We start from the raw sequence: 19240 nt of genomic DNA, 5'->3' as shown, positions 1-19240 counted from the left end.
TTTTTAAAACTGTTTTTAACCACTTTTAATGCGGCGGGTGCGGCGAAATTGTGACAGAGGGTAATAGGAGATGTCCCCTAACGCACTGGTATGTTTACTTTTGTGCGATTTTAACAATACAGATTCTCTTTAATACAAACAGACCATCTAAATGGGGTAAGATAAGGATCCTTGTTTACTTCATTGCTCACAGACCTGGTATTAGGATTGACCCAGAGGTATCGTAAATTCTTAGTTCACAAGTTCAGCTAAAGTGGCTGAGACAGTTCATATATCATCAATCTCATACCAATATAGAAAGTTGTTGTCCTTATTCAAACCCTTCTGCACAGCTTTGAACCAATTTATAAATTTTGTTTCTGCTATTAATCGGTCATTTGACGTTTTGAAGCCGCCCTTCAGGGCAGTGACACGAAGATCATCCATGATGTGTCTATGTTTACTTGTATTTTGAAATTTTACAATTTTTCGTGATAGTTGTCCTTTAAAGAGACTCTGTAACAAAATTTTCAGCCTTATTTGTTCTATCCTATAAGTTCCTATACCTGTTCTAATGTGGTCTGGCTTACTGCAGCCTTTTCTAGTTGCACTGTGTCTGTATTCTAGCTAATCTTCTTTCCTTTGTCGAGCCTTGTCAGCCCAGAGAGGAATGTGCTGTGATAGGGAGAAGTTATGCACACCTCCCCCACGCCCCCTGCAGTCTCTGAGTGTGCTTTGTTTATTAGTCACTGCCAGCATCTCTGCTCACAGCCAGCCTGTCTGTGATCTTGTGAACAGCTGTGAGTGCAGAAAGATCAGTTCAAAGCCCACACAAGCAACCAAGGCAACAACTGGGAGAAATATTACAGCAGTGAAGTCACGTTTGAGAGGAGCCTCTGCAAACAGGCACCTGTTCTGATGATGTATTTCTTGTTTGGCGGCCATCTTCATTGTTTACAAAAACAATGAATAAAACAGTGATTTTATCACCAATAAAGCAGCAGGAGCAGCGAAAATGTCACAGAGGGGGCTAGGAGGAGACTACAAACAGGCCGGTACATTTATTTATGTAAGATTTTCACAGTACAGATTCTCTTTAATAAAAATAACCTTTCAGCACATTTGGAAGAAAAAAAAATTACTCAAAGTAGGTTGCTGCTGATTAACCCCGTTTCAATATTCCTTTTCTTACCTTAGTTATATATACCGTATATACTCGCAAGCAAGCCGAATTTTTGACCCCCCAAAAGTGGGCCAAAAGTTGGGGGGTCGGCTTGCTTGCAAGTCATGGGTGGGTGGGTGTGTAGGTGCTGTCCCTCCCCGCTCCCCCCGCGGCCGCCGCCGCTGCTATTACCTTAGGCGGCGCTGCTTCCACTATCCCCGTCCTCCTCTGGTAACTAATTCACAGCAGCGCGCCCCTCGCTGCTGTAATGACGGAGGAAACCATAGAGAGCGGCCGTTACTATGGGAACCGCTCTCTATGGTTTCCTGCGTCATCACAGCAGCGAGGGGCGCGCTGCTGTGAATTAAATAGTTACCGGAGGAGGACGGGGATAGTGGAAGCGGCGCCGCCTAAGGTAATAGCAGCGGCACCTGCGGGGGGAGCGGGGAGGGACAGCACCTACACACCCACCCACCCACCCACCCATACTGGGGCACTATGCTAGCTATATGGGGCACTATGCTAGCTATATGGGGCACTATACAAGCTATACTGGGGCACTATACAAGCTATACTGGGGCACTATACTAGCTATAATGGGGCACTATACTAGCTATAATGGGGCACTATACTAGCTGCTATAATGGGGCACTATACTAGCTATAATGGGGCACTATACTAGCTATACTGAGCACTATACTAGCTATACTGAGCACTATACTAGCTAAACTGGGGCACTTCACTAGCTATACTGAGCACTATACTAGCTATACTGAGCACTATACTGGCTATACTGAGCACTATACTGGCTATACTGAGCACTATACTGGCTATACTGAGCACTATACTAGCTAAACTGGGGCACTTCACTAGCTATACTGAGCACTATACTAGCTATACTGAGCACTATACTAGCTATACTGAGCACTATACTGAGCACTATACTAGCTATACTGAGCACTATACTAGCTATACTGGGGCATTTTACTAGCTATACTGAGCACTACCTACCTATATTGGGCACTATACTAGCTATACTGGGCACTATACTAGCTATACTGAGGCACTACCTCCCCATACTGGGCACTATACTAGCTATACTGGGACATACTGGGGGGATCACGCGGCCAGCGTTTCCTACCCCCGGCTTATATGAGGGTCAATCATTTTTTCCTGTTTTTTAGGGTAAAAGTGGGGGGGTCGGCTTACATGCGGGTCGGCTTGCTTGCGAGTATATACGTATATATTTTTTCCTCTTTGGGAGTTAAAAATGTAACATAGATAAGGCGAAAAAGCTTTGTGAATCATCCTCCTTATGCTTAAAAATCACAAGTCTGAAATAAAACGTCATAGAATCAGACGTATGGCTGTGCTTTGTTTTGCTGTTGAAATTGTTGCTGCAATTGAGCGTTTATGATAAATAGTGTAAGCAATACTTATTACTCTTTTTTTTACCACATTGTAGAATTTTACTTTTAGTTCCATTTTCATTCTACACAATAATGAAACAAAGTTAGCATTAGTAAGCTGAAGAAAGCAATATCAGTCTGGGTTAGACTTAACTCACACAATTTATTTCATGCTCTGGATTCACAGCAGGTATATGATGACCGGTCATGTTAGTTGTAACAATTTCTGCCAGCTCTGTGATTCCAGTGCACAATAACCACCATCATATGCCAACCATAGCCACTCATCAGTTGCTTATTATACATCGCCTGCTGGGGTATGCTCACTGTGGAGATCTGTCTTGTGATTTGTATGTGCTTCTTGTTGACTACACAACACAACACATATACGCTGTTGGGGGACACCAACTGGATTTGCCTTATATACAGCCAGTATTGTGGTTTAAAGGGCACTCTGATTCAGATTTAAGGTGGCCATACACTGATAGATTTGCAGTAGATTCCACCATCAGATAGATTTCTGTCAGATGCCTGTTAGGTCGAATCTGTCAGGAATCTATCTGATGTGTGCCACATACTTGAAACCGATTTCCAATAGATTACAGGAGGAAATCTATTGAAAATCTATTAAAAATCGATCTAAAGGCATTACTGCACCATTAGATCCAACGCAACTCTATGGGCCATCGATCTGCTCTAGATCTTCCATCCTGTCAGATAGATCAAATCGATCAAAATCAATTCGAAATCGGCCGCAAATCTATCGATCGGCCAATCGATTGGCAATCTATTTCCATGCAATTGATCGATTTGATCGTATCGATCGGTCGATCGAAGGCTGAAATCAACCAGTGTATGGGCCCCTTTAAAATCAAAATTCTAAAATTAAAAGTGGCTAACCATGTTCCCAAGCCCAGGAATGGAAGCGACATAAATCTATTACTTAGGAAAAGAAAATGTTTTGCTTTAATAATATGGGCTTGAACTATGATTACAGTTACATTTATCTGTGTAAATGGATATTAGATCATTTGTGCAATATGTTTATTTACAGATATGGATCTCTATGTTTCTTTTGGCACTTTGGAAAATTCCTGTGTGATGACGGACCTTAGTAACCATGTTGCAATTTGCAGATATGAGGCTTTGCTATTTGTTCAAACTAATATGCTTAGATAATTATTATTTAGTATGTATATAGCGTCAACATATTCTGCAGTGCTGTACAGAGTATATTGTCTTGTCACTTAAAGAGGAACTTTAGCCAAGGATTGAACTTAATTCCAGTTAGTAGCTGATACCGACTTTCCCATGAAATATCTTTGCCTTTTCTCAAATAGATCATAGGTCTGTATGGCTGATATTGTGGTGAAACCCCTCCCACAGTGTGATGTCATGACCTAGGTCCTGACAGTTTGCTTTCTGGGAACTATTGTGGGAAATAACAACTTTTTCCAACTGCCAAGCAGCCAACATCTCCCACTGTGCATAGAACTCTCAGTAGCGAACATTCCATACAGATCACCTGGAAGGACTAAAGATGTCACCACCAGTGATACATTTCAGAATGTAAATTAGAGAGAGGAAAGATTTTACATTGGGCAAAAACTGGCAAAATAATCTATAAATGAATATTGTAAACAATAGGACATTTCATTCATTATGTTATTTTCACACCAGTTCCTCTTAACTCTCCCTCAGAGGGGCGCACAACCCAGTCTCTACCATAGCCATGCCTGTGTATGTATCCTGTAGTAAATGTATCGTAGTTTAGTGCCAATTTAGGAGGAAGTCAACCAACTCATCTGTATGTTTTTGTTATGTGGGAGGAAACGGGAGTATTTGGAGGAAACTCACGCAGACAGGGGAAGAACATACAAACTCCATGCAGATAGTGTCCTGACAGGGATTCGAACCAGGGACCCAGCACTGCAAGGGGAGAGTGCTAAGCACTATGCCACTGTGCTGCCCAGATACAAATAATGTCACTGCCAATCATGTGATAATTTAAATATGATGTTTTTCTTTTGCATAGAATGGAGTCTTTTTAAGATCCTCATCCTCTATATGTTTCAAGTGTTTTCCTAACATTTAAATTAACTACTTAATGCACCAGGTGCAGTATAATTACACCCTGGGAAACTTAATTTGAAGTCCCAGGGATGCAAAAGTTAGTCAATGTGAGCGGGCGGCCGCGTGCGCTACCATTACCGCCGGTTAGCGGACACATGAATGAATGAGAACGCAGTTCCCATCCATTAATCTAAGTCCCCGATTCAATGAACGCTGGTGTCTATGAGACACCTGCATTCATTGTATCTTCCTGTTGTTACTGTGCCACTCATTACTTCCGATTCACATCCTTACGTACATGAATCAGAAATAATGACTGAGGACATCTTGTGGCCAAATAGTAAAACTACATCAAAACACATTTTATTCAATAAAAATACCTACATTTACATCTAAAATTAACTATTTCCCTCCCACACTCCCCCATAGTACCCAAACATATACAGTATATATAATTACATTAAAAAAATACATAAATAGTTGCCTTAGGGACTGAACTTTTTTTAATAGGTATGTGAAGAGGGTATATCCAGTTGCGTTTGGTCCTGTATTAGTCATGGAGAGAATCCGAAGACATAACAACAAAAGTTGTTTAGGTGATACCTTTAATGACTAACTGTACAAGATTCCTTTGCAAGCTTTCGAAACTTTAAGTTTCTTCTTCAGGCATGTTTCAGAGCTGGATCAGGTATGGTTCTGATCCAGCTCTGAAACACGCCTGAAGAAGAAACTTAAAGTTTTGAAAGCTTGCAAGGGAATCTTGTACAGTTAGTTATTAAAGGTATCACCTAAACAACTTTTGTTGTTATGTCTTAAGAGGGTATATAACTGTGATTTTTTAATTTGTGGGCTTATTATTTGTGATGGACGCAAAACTGAAAAAATGCACCTTTATTTTCAGATAAAATATTAGCGCCATACATTGTACTAGGGAAATATTTCAAATGTTGCAATAACCGGGACAAATGAGCAAATAAAATGTGTGGGTTTCATCCACAGTAGGACATTTTATTTTAACACTATAATGGCCGAAAACTGAGAAATAATGAATTTTTCAATTTTTTTCTTATTTTTCCTAATAAAATGTGTTTAGAATAAAATAATTCTTAGCATAATGTACCTCTCAAAGAAAGCCTAATTGGTGGCGAAAAAAACAAGATATAGATCAAGTTGTTGTGATTAAGTTATTGGACAAAGAATGGGAGGGTCGCTGACAGGTAAAAATTACTCTGGTCCTAAAGGGGTAAAAACCCTCAATGGTCAAGTGGTTAAACTTGTTCACAATTTTGTGATGCATTGTATGTGGTATATGTATGAACGTTTTACTTATTGCCTTAAAAAGATTGTTCTCAGTTTGTCCTTAACCACTTGAGCCTATCTGGACGAATATGTTTGTCCAGACAGGCTGTGCTTCTGCAGCTGCCTGAGACGCGCTCCCGCGCGCACTCCCGCCGCCTGCCGTTAGCCCACAGATCAATGAATGGAAATATAATCCCCATTCATCAATCTAAAGGTAGCCACACACGATACAATAAAATAATCCGATTTTACGGCAATTCGATAAAATTGATCTGATCTTCCGAAAGAATCGAACGCTTTTTTTTCTTTCGACTGAAAAATCCGATCGGATTTCCTGTTTTCTTCGATTTTTATCGATCCGGAATGCAAGATATTTTTCTTCAATCTTTCTAAAAATTGTATGGTGTGTGTTAGATTGTCAATGTATTAACCACTTCACAACTGAAGGGGTTTTACCCCTTCAGCATCCAAGCAATTTTCACCTTTCAGCGCTCCTTACATTAATTCGCCTATAACTTTATCATTACTTATCACAATGAAATGAACTATATCTTGTTTCTTTCGCAATCAATTAGGCTTTCTTTAGGTGGGACATTATGCCAAGAATTATTTTATTCTAAATGTGTTTTAATGGGAAAATAGGAAAACATTTGGGAAAAAAATCATCATTTTTCAGTTTTCGGACATTATAGTTTTAAAATAATGCATGCTACTGTAATTAAAATCCATGTAACTTATTTGCCCATTTGTCCCGGTTATTACACCATTTAAATTATGTCCCTATCACAATGTTTGGTGCCAATATTTTATTTGCAAATAAAGGTGCATTTTTTTCAGTTTTGCGTCCATCCCTAATTACAAGCCCATAATTTATAAAGTAACAGTGTTATACAATCTTGATATAAATATTTAAAGAGTTCAGTCCCTAAGGTAACTATTTATGTTTTTTTTATTGTAATTTTTTTTAATTTATTTTTTTATTACAAAAAAAAAATGGTAACAGTTGGGGAGTGTGGGAGTTAATGAGTTAATTTATATTGTAAAATAATGTATTTCTATGTGAAAAATGTTTTGGGTGTAGTTTTACTTTTTTGGCCACAAGATGGACACAGTACATTTTTGTGAATGTGTCCTGTAAGCGTCGGAAGTACGCTTACAGGATGTTCAGGGAGGCTGGGAAACTTTTTTTTTTCACAATGATCGCACTGCTTCTCATAGAAGCAGCCGATCATTGCTGGGGGGCAGAGATCAGCAAACGGGAATGTTTTTTCCCGTACATTGATCTCCGGGCGAACGGCCGGCAGCGTGCACGCGCGCGGGAGCATGCACACTAGCGAGAGGGAGTGCGGACAGCAGCGGTAGCGGCGGGGGGGGGTGCGTTTATCTACGCTCCGGGCGGGGAACTGAAGTCCAAAGGAGCGTAGATATGCTGTACCCGGGTGGCGAAGTGGTTAATGTACACACCCTACTTAGCAATTTAGTCAGAGTTTCCAATCATTTTTATCATAATTGGAGAAAAAGTTAACATAAGTGTGTGGTACATTGGTCATATTTTTTAAATGTTACAATCAGTCAGAAAAATTTATTGCAATTCTTAAATTGAACACATATTTAAAAAAATTGTATGGTGTGTGGCCACCTTAAGTCCCCCGCAGAATAAACGACGGCCTCTTATCAGAGGTCGCAGTCTTTCTGCATAAAAAAAGTTTCCCTTCTTCTCTCTAGTTCCTGGAAGCGAGATCGATCACTTCCAATACTTTTTGACTGTGGCCAGCTTGTGGCCAAATAGTAAAACTACACCCACATCCATTTTTTATTAAATAAAAACATTATTTTACATTTAAAATTAGCTGTTTACCTCCCACACCAAAAATTACCCAAATACAATTTTCAACAAAAAAAATTACAATAGAAAAAAAACAACAACATAAATAGTTACCTAAGGGTCTGAACTTTTTAAATATGCAGGTCAAAGGAGCATATTAATATATATATTTTTTTAAATTATAAGCTTGTAAATAGTGATGGATGCAAATTGAAAAAATGCACCTTTATTTCCAAATAAAATATCGGCACCATACATTGTGATAGGGACATAATTTAAATGGTGTAATAAGTGGGACAAATGGGCAAATAAAATACATAGGTTTTAATTATGGTAGCATGTATTAATTTCAAAGTATAATGGCCAAAAACTGAGAAATAATGATTTTTTTATATTTCTTTCTTAATCTTCCTGTTAAAATGGATTTAGAATAGAATAATTCTTAGCAAAATGTACCACCCAAAGAAAGCCTAAATGGTGGTGGAAAAAACAAGATATAGATCATTTCAGTGTGATAAGTAGTGATAAAGTAATTGGCAAATTAATAGGAGGTGAAAGTTGCTTGGATGCATAAAGTTAACAACACTGTAGGCTGAAGTGCTTAATAATCTGCTTCAGCTATACTCAACTGGCATCCAGCTGGAAGTAAGCACATATTTAGGTTTGGTTCACAAATTTTTTTTCTCCATTTTTCCGGATCGCAACACATCGCAAAAACAAACAGTCAAGCAAAGGATCCTATGTTATTCATAGGATCAAGTCACACTTTTCAATCCGCAATGCAAAAATCTGACCTGTGCGATACAAAAATCCGACCAGCACAATGGATGGATAGATGCGTTTACCACAGCAGTGAATGCGTTTACCACAGAAGTTTGTCCCAGATCACAATGCACCATCTGCTCAAGTTAGCCATTGGCCGTTAGTCGTTGGAAATTTGGTTTTTAGTCTCCATTTTATTGGTTTTAATGAGTTGCATTTTGCTTAAAGCTAAGTTCACACTATGAGCATTGCGTAATGTCCGTGCTGCAGTGGAGGCATAGTGCAAAGCACACTCTGCACATTATAACACGTACATATGTATTTGTAGCATATAGAACCAATATGGTAATCTGCACGTTAACACATTTGTTATCTAGAAATGTACTGTAGAAAGTGTGTTTGTATAATGTAGTGTTACAACACAGAGATGTTAACATATGATATCAATACAATGCTATGGGCATGGGCCACATGTCTATATGCAGCAATGTGCATAGTGTGGAGTATGTGGACACACCCTAATGCCTCAGTTTGTAGTTTTCTTTTTCATTTAGTTTGTCAGCTTGAGAAAGGGTTTGATGCCCAAAACTATTGTTGTTTATAAGATAATAGCAGCCATTTTGAATTAGCTAAAAGTAAAAAAGAAATCTATTAGTGTGCTAGATTTCTTTCATTTTTTCTTTTTTTGAAGGCTTTGGTTGATGTCAGGAACTTTGAGGATATTTGCACTTATCGTTGTCTGTGGACTTTTTTGGTGCTGTTTACCCTTCTAATTCATGTGTTATGACTTCATTTATCCTTTAATGCAGGCAAATGTCTGATGAGGTCCAGTGACTTTTTTGCCCACAAATACATTTAAAAAAGTCCAATTTAATCACATTAGCTATACACTATGTTTATTTCCACTGTAAAAAATCTTGGCAGTGACACCGCTTACTGGTTAAGCAATGCAGTTTATCATTCAGAGAAAGAGGAACATGAGTTGCCAACTTTGCAGAGGTGTTAAAGGACAACTATCCTTAAACATATTACAACTAAAGCCTATGGTAAAATATTATTCCTAAAATACCAGACAAATCTTAAACACATTATTAATTAATATTTACTTAAAATGCCATTTGTTCCTCATTCTGTAATGTGTCAAACCACTCTTCATTGACCATGATGGACTATACCATCTAAAATCCCCCTGTTGTGCACTCCCAGCACAGCTCTTAACTTCTCTGTGTGCTCTCCCAACACACACACATACACACATACACACATACACACACACAACCATTCACTGGAGGGTTGGATGGCCACTTCTAACTCACTAGGTGTGCAGTGCTTGCAGAAAGCCGCTTCACTGTTCTTGACTAACATTTCCCACTTCCTTCGGTGTGCCTTGGGCTCTTCCGTGATTTTTTTTGTCTGCAGTGACTTATTTGGCAACTAGTGCGATTTCAGGTTTAAGATTGGCACACCTTGTCGTGTGTAGTTTGGGTGCTCAGTCTTGATGCGAAAGCAGCATCAATCCAATATCAATGATACAAGTCCGACTGGCACACCATGTCGATTCTCCAAACGAGTTTATTGTTTGCACAGCATGACAATTGTTTTGGGGCCACGGAGGGTCCCCTTCATCAGATAAAGTGCAGACATACCGTATGTCTGCACTTTATCTGATGAAGGGGACCCTCCATTGTCATGCTGTGCAAACAATAAACTCGTTTGGAGAATCGACATGGTGTGCCAGTCGGACTTGTATCATTGATATTTGGCAACTAGGGGTGCTGTAGCTGAAGGAAAGCTGGCTGTACAATGACTTGAATTTGTAGTCACTTTCTGTGGCAACAGGGAGGTCACATCACATCTCTGGTACAGCACCCATGGAAACCTGTATACTAACTTCAGACAGAAGTTAACACAGAAATACAGGTATGCACTGGAGATAGCTCGTATTATTGCAAGATATTGCAATTATGTCTCCTCAGGTGGGAAGCTGGCAGGATGACATTTTCAGCAGGACTATATATATGACTTGCAATGTTATTGTGATCAGCTGGCTCATACACTCATACACATACATTCAGGTATTTTAGCATTATTTATCTAATGTACATTTAGCTATTGCAATGGGCCTAGAAGTTGGGCATAGTAATGCATAAAAACAACTGTTACCTCTAGTGAAGTAAGTATGGCTAGCCAGTGAAACAGTGTGTGTATATCACAGAAATAACAGGGTTGGAAAGAGTTGTGTTGGGAATGGAGAGTAGAGATAGTAAATAGTACAGTCCAGCTCTGTGATTTAACAAAACCAGCAGGCAGACAGAAAATGTGGAAAAGGGTGTTGAACATGAAAATTCTTTAGCACTAAGCATTAGGAATTTGTCAAATATGTTGTGAGGAATGTGCCCATATGGGTTATAAAAATACACATGTAATGATAGTTGTCTTTTAAACAAGGTAGTAAGCTTTATTGGGATGATGAAGTGAATTTGCAGCAAGGAGATTAAAGTTCTGTCACTTTAGAAGAGGTCAAAGCTGTTGTACACAGGAAGTTGCTGTATCTTCAGAACAGCTTGTTGTCATTCTCGCACAAAACTTTCAGGAATGCCAAGTAGTGTTGGGCGAACATCTAGATGTTCGGGTTCGGGCCGAACAGGCCGAACATGGCCGCGATGTTCGGGTGTTCGACCCGAACTCCGAACATAATGGAAGTCAATGGGGACCCGAACTTTTGTGGTTTGTAAAGCCTCCTTACATGCTACATACCCCAAATTTACAGGGTATGTGCACCTTGGGAGTGGGTACAAGAGGAAAAAAAAATTTAGCAAAAAGAGCTTATAGTTTTTGAGAAAATCGATTTTAAAGTTTCAAAGGGAAAACTGTCTTTTAAATGCGGGAAATGTCTGTTTTCTTTGCACAGGTAACATGCTTTTTGTCGGCATGCAGTCATAAATGTAATACATATAAGAGGTTCCAGGAAAAGGGACCGGTAATGCTAACCCAGCAGCAGCACACGTGATGGAACAGGAGGAGGGTGGCGCAGGAGGAGAAGGCCACGCTTTGAGACACAACAACCCAGGCCTTGCATGAGGACAAGAAGCGTGCGGATAGCATGCTTTGTACCACCATGCAGTCATAAATGTAATAAAGATAAGTGGTTCAATAAACAGGGACCACGCGGCAACGCTAACCCAGCAGCAGCACACGTGATGGAACAGGAGGAGGCGCAGGAGGAGAAGGCCACGCTTTGTGAGACACAACAACCCAGGCCTTGCATGAGGACAAAAAGCGTGCGGATAGCATGCTTTGTACCGCCATGTAGTCATAAATGTAATAAAGATAAGAGGTTCCATAAACAGGGACCGGCAACGGTAACCCAGCAGCAGCAGCAGCAGCAGCAGCAGCACACGTGATGGAACAGGAGGAGGCGCAGGAGGAGAAGGCCACGCTTTGTGAGACACAACAACCCAGGCCTTGCATGAGGACAAAAAGCGTGCGGATATAGCAGCAATGCTTTTTGCCGCCATGCAGTCATAAATGTAATACAGATGAGAGGTTCAATAAACAGGGACCGGAAACGCTAAACCATCCCAGATGTTCATCGGTCATGTTACTTGGTTGGGGTCCAGGAGTGTTGCGTAGTCGTTTCCAATCCAGGATTGATTCATTTTAATTTGAGTCAGACGGTCTGCATTTTCTGTGGAGAGGCGGATACGCCGATCTGTGATGATGCCTCCGGCAGCACTGAAACAGCGTTCCGACATAACGCTGGCTGCCGGGCAAGCCAGCACCTCTATTGCGTACATTGCCAGTTCGTGCCAGGTGTCTAGCTTCATGCCCGGTTTCAGGTCCAGCAGTGCCAGCCACAAATCCGTCTGTTCCTTTATTCCCCTCCAAATTTCCTCCCCTGTGTGCTGCTTATCCCCAAGGCAGATCAGCTTCAGCAACGCTTGCTGACGCATGCCAACAGCTGTGCTGCACTGCTTCCACGATCCTACTGCTGCTGGTGCTGGGTTAGCATTTCCGGATGAGGTACAGCTTTGAGATGCGTTGGAGGAGAAGGAGTCAGAGAGGTAGGTGCTGCTGTTGTTATCCAGCTGTTTGCGGCGTGGGCAACACCCGCGCCGTAGCAGGTGAGGAATCGCTGCCAGGCTCCACAAGGTTCACCCAGTGCGCGGTAAGGGAGATGTATCGACCCTGGCCGAACACACTCGTCCAGGTGTCAGTGGTGAGGTGAACCTTGCAGGCAACGGCATTCTTCAAGCTTCGGGTTATTTAGCTGACCACGTGCTCATGCAACTCAGGCACTGCAGAGCGCGCAAAGTGGTAGCGGCTGGGAACCACGTAACGTGGGATGGCCACTGACATCATGCCCTTGAAGCTGTTTGTCTCCACCACTCGATATGGCAGCATTTCGCAGGCCAGAAGCTTGGCTATGCTGGCTGGCTGTTACTGCCACGGCCCGGGGGTCATTTGCTGGCAATTTCCTCTTGTGCTCAAACATCTCAGAGACAGACAACTCAACCGTAGCGCTGCACACCGAAGGGCTGTTGGTTGTTGTGTTTGATGAACACTGGGAGACCTCAAGAGCACTAGTCCGGAAAGTGACAGTGTCAGCATCGTCTGATGTTTGTGAATGTTGTGAACCACGCAATGGCTGGGCTACTGCTGCTGCTGAGGCGGGTCTGGTGGTGAGTCTGGTGAACCCAAGGGAGGCAGTGTTGCTGGTGGTACCCTGTCCTGCCGCGTTTGCCCACAGAGTGGGATGTTTGGATAGAATGTGGCGGCTCATGCTGGTGGTGGAGAGGTTGTTAATACTTTTCCCCCTGCTCAGGCGGGTCTTGCACACCTTGCAAATCGCCATGGTAACATCCTCAGTGCAGTCTTCAAAGAAAGCCCAGACTTTAACTGGCTGAGGACTCGGACCTCGTGCGTGATGTGCTGGTGCTGCTTAACCCACTGCTGGACGCTTGAGAGGTCATCCAAGTAATTATCTGGTCCTGTTCTTTTGGATCTGTGAGGGTTGTTGTCCTGGACAACATGGGCAGTATTGAGTGGGTTTTCTTGGGTGCTCCCCTGTGGCCTGTACGTGAACCGTCAGGGGAAACACCTCTTCCCTTGCCCCTCCCTCTTTCACCGGATTTCTTCCTCATTTCACTTATCCTTAAAGTACACGCTGACTGGCAGCAGTACAGTGGCAGTACAGAAATGCTATACAGTGGTGGGTGAGCGGTGTACCACTATTGTCAGCAGTGACACAGAGCACAATGCTATACAGTGGCGGGTGAGCGGTGTACTACTGTTCCCAGCAGACACAGAGTGGAAGTAAACACAATGCTATATAGTGTGGCTGAGCCGTGTACACAGAGTGTCAGTAAACAATGGTATATAGTCTGGCTGAGCGGTGTACACAGAGTGTCAGTAAACAATGGTATATAGTCTGGCTGAGCGGTGTACACAGAGTGGCAGTAAACACAATGCTATATACTCTGGCTGAGCGAGCGGTGTACTACTGTTCCCAGCAGACACAGAACAGTAAACAGAATGCTATATAGTGTGGCTGAGCGAGCGGTGTACCACTATTCCCAGCAGACACAGAACAGTAAACAGAATGCTATATAGTGTGGCTGAGCGAGCGGTGTACCACTATTCCCAGCAGACACAGAACAGTAAACAGAATGCTATATAGTGTGGCTGAGCGAGCGGTGTACCACTATTCCCAGCAGACACAGAACAGTGAACAGAATGCTATATAGTGTGGCTGAGCGAGCGGTGTACCACTATTCCCAGCAGACACAGAACAGTGAACAGAATGCTATATAGTGTGGCTGAGCGAGCGGTGTACCACTATTCCCAGCAGACACAGAACAGTAAACACAATGCTATATACTCTGGCTGAGCGAGCGGTGTACTACTGTTCCCAGCAGACACAGAACAGTAAACAGAATGCTATATAGTGTGGCTGAGCGAGCGGTGTACCACTATTCCCAGCAGACACAGAACAGTAAACAGAATGCTATATAGTGTGGCTGAGCGAGCGGTGTACCACTATTCCCAGCAGACACAGAACAGTAAACAGAATGCTATATAGTGTGGCTGAGCGAGCGGTGTACCACTATTCCCAGCAGACACAGAACAGTGAACAGAATGCTATATAGTGTGGCTGAGCGAGCGGTGTACCACTATTCCCAGCAGACACAGAACAGTGAACAGAATGCTATATAGTGTGGCTGAGCGAGCGGTGTACCACTATTCCCAGCAGACACAGAACAGTGAACAGAATGCTATATAGTGTGGATGAGCGAGCGGTGTACCACTATTCCCAGCAGACACAGAACAGTGAACAGAATGCTATATAGTGTGGCTGAGCGAGCGGTGTACCACTATTCCAAGCAGACACAGAACAGTGAACAGAATGCTATATAGTGTGGCTGAGCGAGCGGTGTACCACTATTCCCAGCAGACACAGAGTGGCAGTAAACAGAATGCTATATAGTGTGGCTGAGCGAGGTACACAGAGTGGCAGTAAACAGAATGCTATATAGTGTGGCTGAGCAAGCGGTGTACTACTATTCCCAGCAGACACAGAGTGGCAGTAAACAGAATGCTATATAGTGTGGCTGAGCGAGGTACACAGAGTGGCAGTAAACAGAATGCTATATAGTGTGGCTGAGCAAGCGGTGTACTACTGTTCCCAGCAGTGACACAATGACAGGGGGGACCCTGGCTAGCGTGGCTGGAGCGCGAACTACCCTGCCTGCCTACCCAAAGCTAAACCCACAGACAAATGGCGGAGATATGACGTGGTTCGGGTATTTATTTACCCGAACCACGTGACCGTTCGGCCAATCAGAGCGCGTTCGGGTCCGAACCACGTGACCCGTTCGGCCAATCACAGCGCTAGCCGAACGTTCGGGGAACGTTCGGCCATGCGCTCTTAGTTCGGCCATATGGCCGAACGGTTTGGCCGAGCACCGTCAGGTGTTCGGCCGAACTCGAACATCACCCGAACAGGGTGATGTTCTGCAGAACCCGAACAGTGGCGAACACTGTTCGCCCAACACTAATGCCAAGCTGGACACATGTAATGTGTATATACTCGATTACAAGCCCACCCGAGTATAGGCCCGACTCCTCAACTTTTAATATAAAAAAAAATAACAATTTTTTGACCCGACTATAAGCCAGGGGTATGAAATGTAACAGATATAAATACTCTCCCCTGTACACCCAAGTCAGGAGAACCTTAATAAAGGTAGCTAACCTGTGGTAGTATTTGTAGTTGCTTTAACTGTTGGCACTGATTTAAGTGGTATGCTTACTGCAAATCTGCTGCGTGTCCACAGGAGTTCCTTGGTAGAGACTTAAAGGGACTCCGAGCACCTCTCATGGGCATGCCTTTAAGCCAGACGACTTCCAACAAAGTCGTGCTATGACCCATCTAGAATAGCCTCTTGCAATGGCCATGCGTGTCACTTCCTCTTCCTGCTTCATTCAGTGTTGCACTTCTCTAAAAGAGAAGACAGGGGTGACCCGGAAGTTATAACATAGCCAAGATGGCAGCTGCGATTTTTACATTGAAATCGAACGAAAACTGTTTGGTGTAGAACGGCGATTCAGGCATCAAATGAAAGAGGAGAGCACAAGCTACGGAAATATATGCATCTTTCGGTCGGAGTCTTAAAAGCATGCCTATGAGAGGTGCTCAGAGTCCCTTTAACTATACACTCTGTAAAGCTCCACAGAAGATGGAGCAAATATTAAAGTGTGACTTTACTAAGGCAATTAGCAAAGAATTTAATTAATATACTGTATTACTCAGCCATGTCGAAATGGAAAGACAGTGAAAGTTAAATGGTTGCTATGGGTTAATACACATTCCACACAACTGAGTGGGACATGTCAGTTGAGCCCATCTTCAGTCAAATTATAGGTGAGCAGAGGGTGTAATAAAGTGCCAGAGCTCATGCCAGGCAGTCTGGCTGGATTACAGTGTGCCCCCCCCCACTCCGAGTGCCCCCTCTGTGACCCTATGCCCCCTCCCCCCCACCATAGCAGGATATAGCAGGATATACCAGATATATTGCAGGTATATGTACGTGTTTTGGCAAACTCCAGATACCGATGAGAATAGCAGTGGCGCTGCAAAAGTTCGGCTTCCATGTTAGTGTTAAAGATAGGCTAGGTAAGGCGATTATACAATATTGGTAATATTTCCGATATTCCATTATCTGCATTATGCTGCCCCCAAATTTGCAGATGCGTGATCTAAGTACACACTGAAGCATCTTTGTCTCTGTTACATTTTCTTTCTGCCAAAGCCCTTATTCTATACAAGATAACCTTAATGTTTCCTGCCCCCTTGCAGCAGCACAGGCGATGTATTTTCTGCAACATATGATGGGGTTGGAACGGATCTATAAAACTGGCGTAACTTTTACTGTTATTGTATTGTTTTCTCCACAAAATGCTGAATGCTAACCCTGTACAACTTTTTTTTTTACACAATAAGAATTGAATTTAGTATCACGTATAAAGATAAAAATTTGCTTATTCTTTCCGTTATAGAGTTTGCATATTTCAGGTTATGCTGCAGACAGAATTGACTTAACTTTAATCATATTTTGCCTGAATTATTCAGATCAGCAACAGTGAAAAACATGAAAACTATGATTTGATTCACTTTGAAATAAGCTATGCTGGCCTTCCAAATATTTGTCCTAGTTTCACCCATTTTATGTATGTATGTGCAGTATGGAGTGTGGCTGTCATAATATACTGCTATGCGTGCAGATACAACTAATAATGATACAAAACACCATTAAACCCTAATGCATGATGAATGGCCATATCGTATTGGTAATAATGTCATTTACTGTCATAACTGTACAAGTAATGACAAAAAAAAATTAAATAAATAATATCAGCTGTCACCTTATTTATTTTTAGTATGAATGACTTAATAAATTCTAGTGAAATAGGTCATGTCACTATTATCACCATTACATTATTTTAATACTGCACTGACCTTTGTGCACTTGGGCTGTAATATGGTCACTGTCATCCTCTAAGGCACAGATAGCAGTTGCAGGACATTTAAATGTATACATTTTTCTAAGCATTGCTTTTTATCTTTGCACACAGTGCACGTTCATATGTAGAAAAAGATGCATCTTTTTCCCAGCAACTCAATTAATAGAAAACCTGCACTCGGTGTCCAGAAAAACAGCCGCAAGAAAGTCAGATTTTAAAATGTGAAACCCCCCCTGCACACAATGTGAGCAGCCCATTGAATAACATTGGCTACCCGTTCCTACAATGCAGATAAACATTGCTCAAGTGTGATCTCTGCCTTGAGTTAGTGTGCACAGAGCTTTGCGTTTAGGTCCCTTTCTGATGTCACTATGAGTGCATACTGACAGAAGTCCATGAAAATGAGGGATGGTCGGAAAGGTCGATTTCCGATTCTGCACAAATTCCGATTTCCGCCAATGCCAATTACCAATTTCACGGATTTCCAATCGGTTTCCGAGCTCGGATTTCCGAGTAGTGGGTTTTTTGGTCACTTTTTGCATTCTCTGATTGGCCAAATATTTCTGAGTTGACTCTGCATTCTGTGATTGGTCCAATGCTTCCAAATTCTGTGATTGGGGTAAAATTACTGAGTTGTGGTAATGCAGAAATCCGATTTCCGATTTATGAGTAGTGTTTTTTGGTCATTTCTTTGCATTCTCTGATTGGCCAAACACTTTCGAGTTGTTTCTGCATTCTCTGATTGGTCCATTGATTTTGAGTTCTGTGATTGGGCTAAAATTACCGATTTGCAGTAATGCAGTATTTCTGCAGAAATCCGATTTCCGAATTCTGTTTCCTGAATTCCGATCGGAAATGCGGAAATTACAATTCCGCAAAATCCGAATGAGAATCCCTAATGAAGATCTGAGCAACAGTTGACCTGTGATGAATCTAATATTAAAACAGAAGCTAAACTAAACTTATGAGCTGAGGGAGCAATTGTATTGTAGAGACAACTGTCAAAAAACTTCCCCTATCCTATCATCAAAGATCCGTGTACCTTACCAATAATCGCGACTCTACATGGGTTGATAATTTTGGAAGATTCTTACAGTGATATGTTTAGGGTTAGGCATTAGAAGGGAGGTGGTCAGGGTTAGGCATCTGTTGGGGGTTGGTTAGGATTTGGCATCGGCAAGGTTAGGTTTAGCTGAAGTAAAATATCAATAACATTTACCAATGTTTTACTATCGGAATTAGCACTGCACATAGTAGGATAGCGATAATTTTCCCGATATTCTAATTCTAATTACTGGCAGCAATTTCTGGTGCCCACATTTCCAGGCGCTTTTTCTTCTGTGCACGCCCAGACTCTTTATGAATATGTAGAATCCTTCCCCCCAGTGGAAAAGTATGCCGTTGCAATTAACACACTAAAACAGTACAGGTGTGAAGGGATACGGTAAATTATACTTCTTGCTTTGTGCAAAGCCATGAGCCAATGAGGCTAACACAAAGTAGAGATACTGTAGGTTGTGGGTATCTACATCACCAAGCCATATTCTGTTGCCATGGCGTCTGGCAAGCTTCCTGAAAAAGAAAAAGTTATAGCTCTTGCAGACTGAAGTTAAAAATAATATTAAATAGTATTAAGTTACAAGATGGCTTTTATAGTAATGATGAGTGTTATGTAGATTTTTGTATTAGTGAAGAGGAGCAACCCAT

The 19240-nt window shown here is 42.0% G+C and overlaps 1 protein-coding gene across 4 annotated transcripts in view; it reads right to left on the bottom strand.

Annotated features, from left to right (window-relative positions):
* LOC137561267 (tetratricopeptide repeat protein 24-like) overlaps positions 1 to 19240 on the bottom strand; it is a 178474-nt gene that overhangs the window by 46158 nt on the left and 113076 nt on the right. The window contains exon 9 of one of the 4 annotated variants that reach the window (XM_068272528.1): positions 15942 to 16010. The exons of the other annotated variants lie outside the window; for them this stretch is intronic. Within the exon in view, the coding sequence (XP_068128629.1) occupies positions 15995 to 16010 (16 nt within the window). The 3' untranslated portion in view covers positions 15942 to 15994. Of the gene's footprint in view, positions 1 to 15941; positions 16011 to 19240 lie in introns of those variants that run through there. 4 annotated transcript variants of the gene reach the window in all.

The sequence above is a fragment of the Hyperolius riggenbachi genome, chromosome 3 (genome assembly GCF_040937935.1).
Source record: "Hyperolius riggenbachi isolate aHypRig1 chromosome 3, aHypRig1.pri, whole genome shotgun sequence".
Taxonomy (NCBI): Eukaryota; Metazoa; Chordata; class Amphibia; order Anura; family Hyperoliidae; genus Hyperolius; species Hyperolius riggenbachi.
Note: the sequence above shows the minus strand (reverse complement) of the source record. Positions and strands in the feature narration are given on the sequence as shown.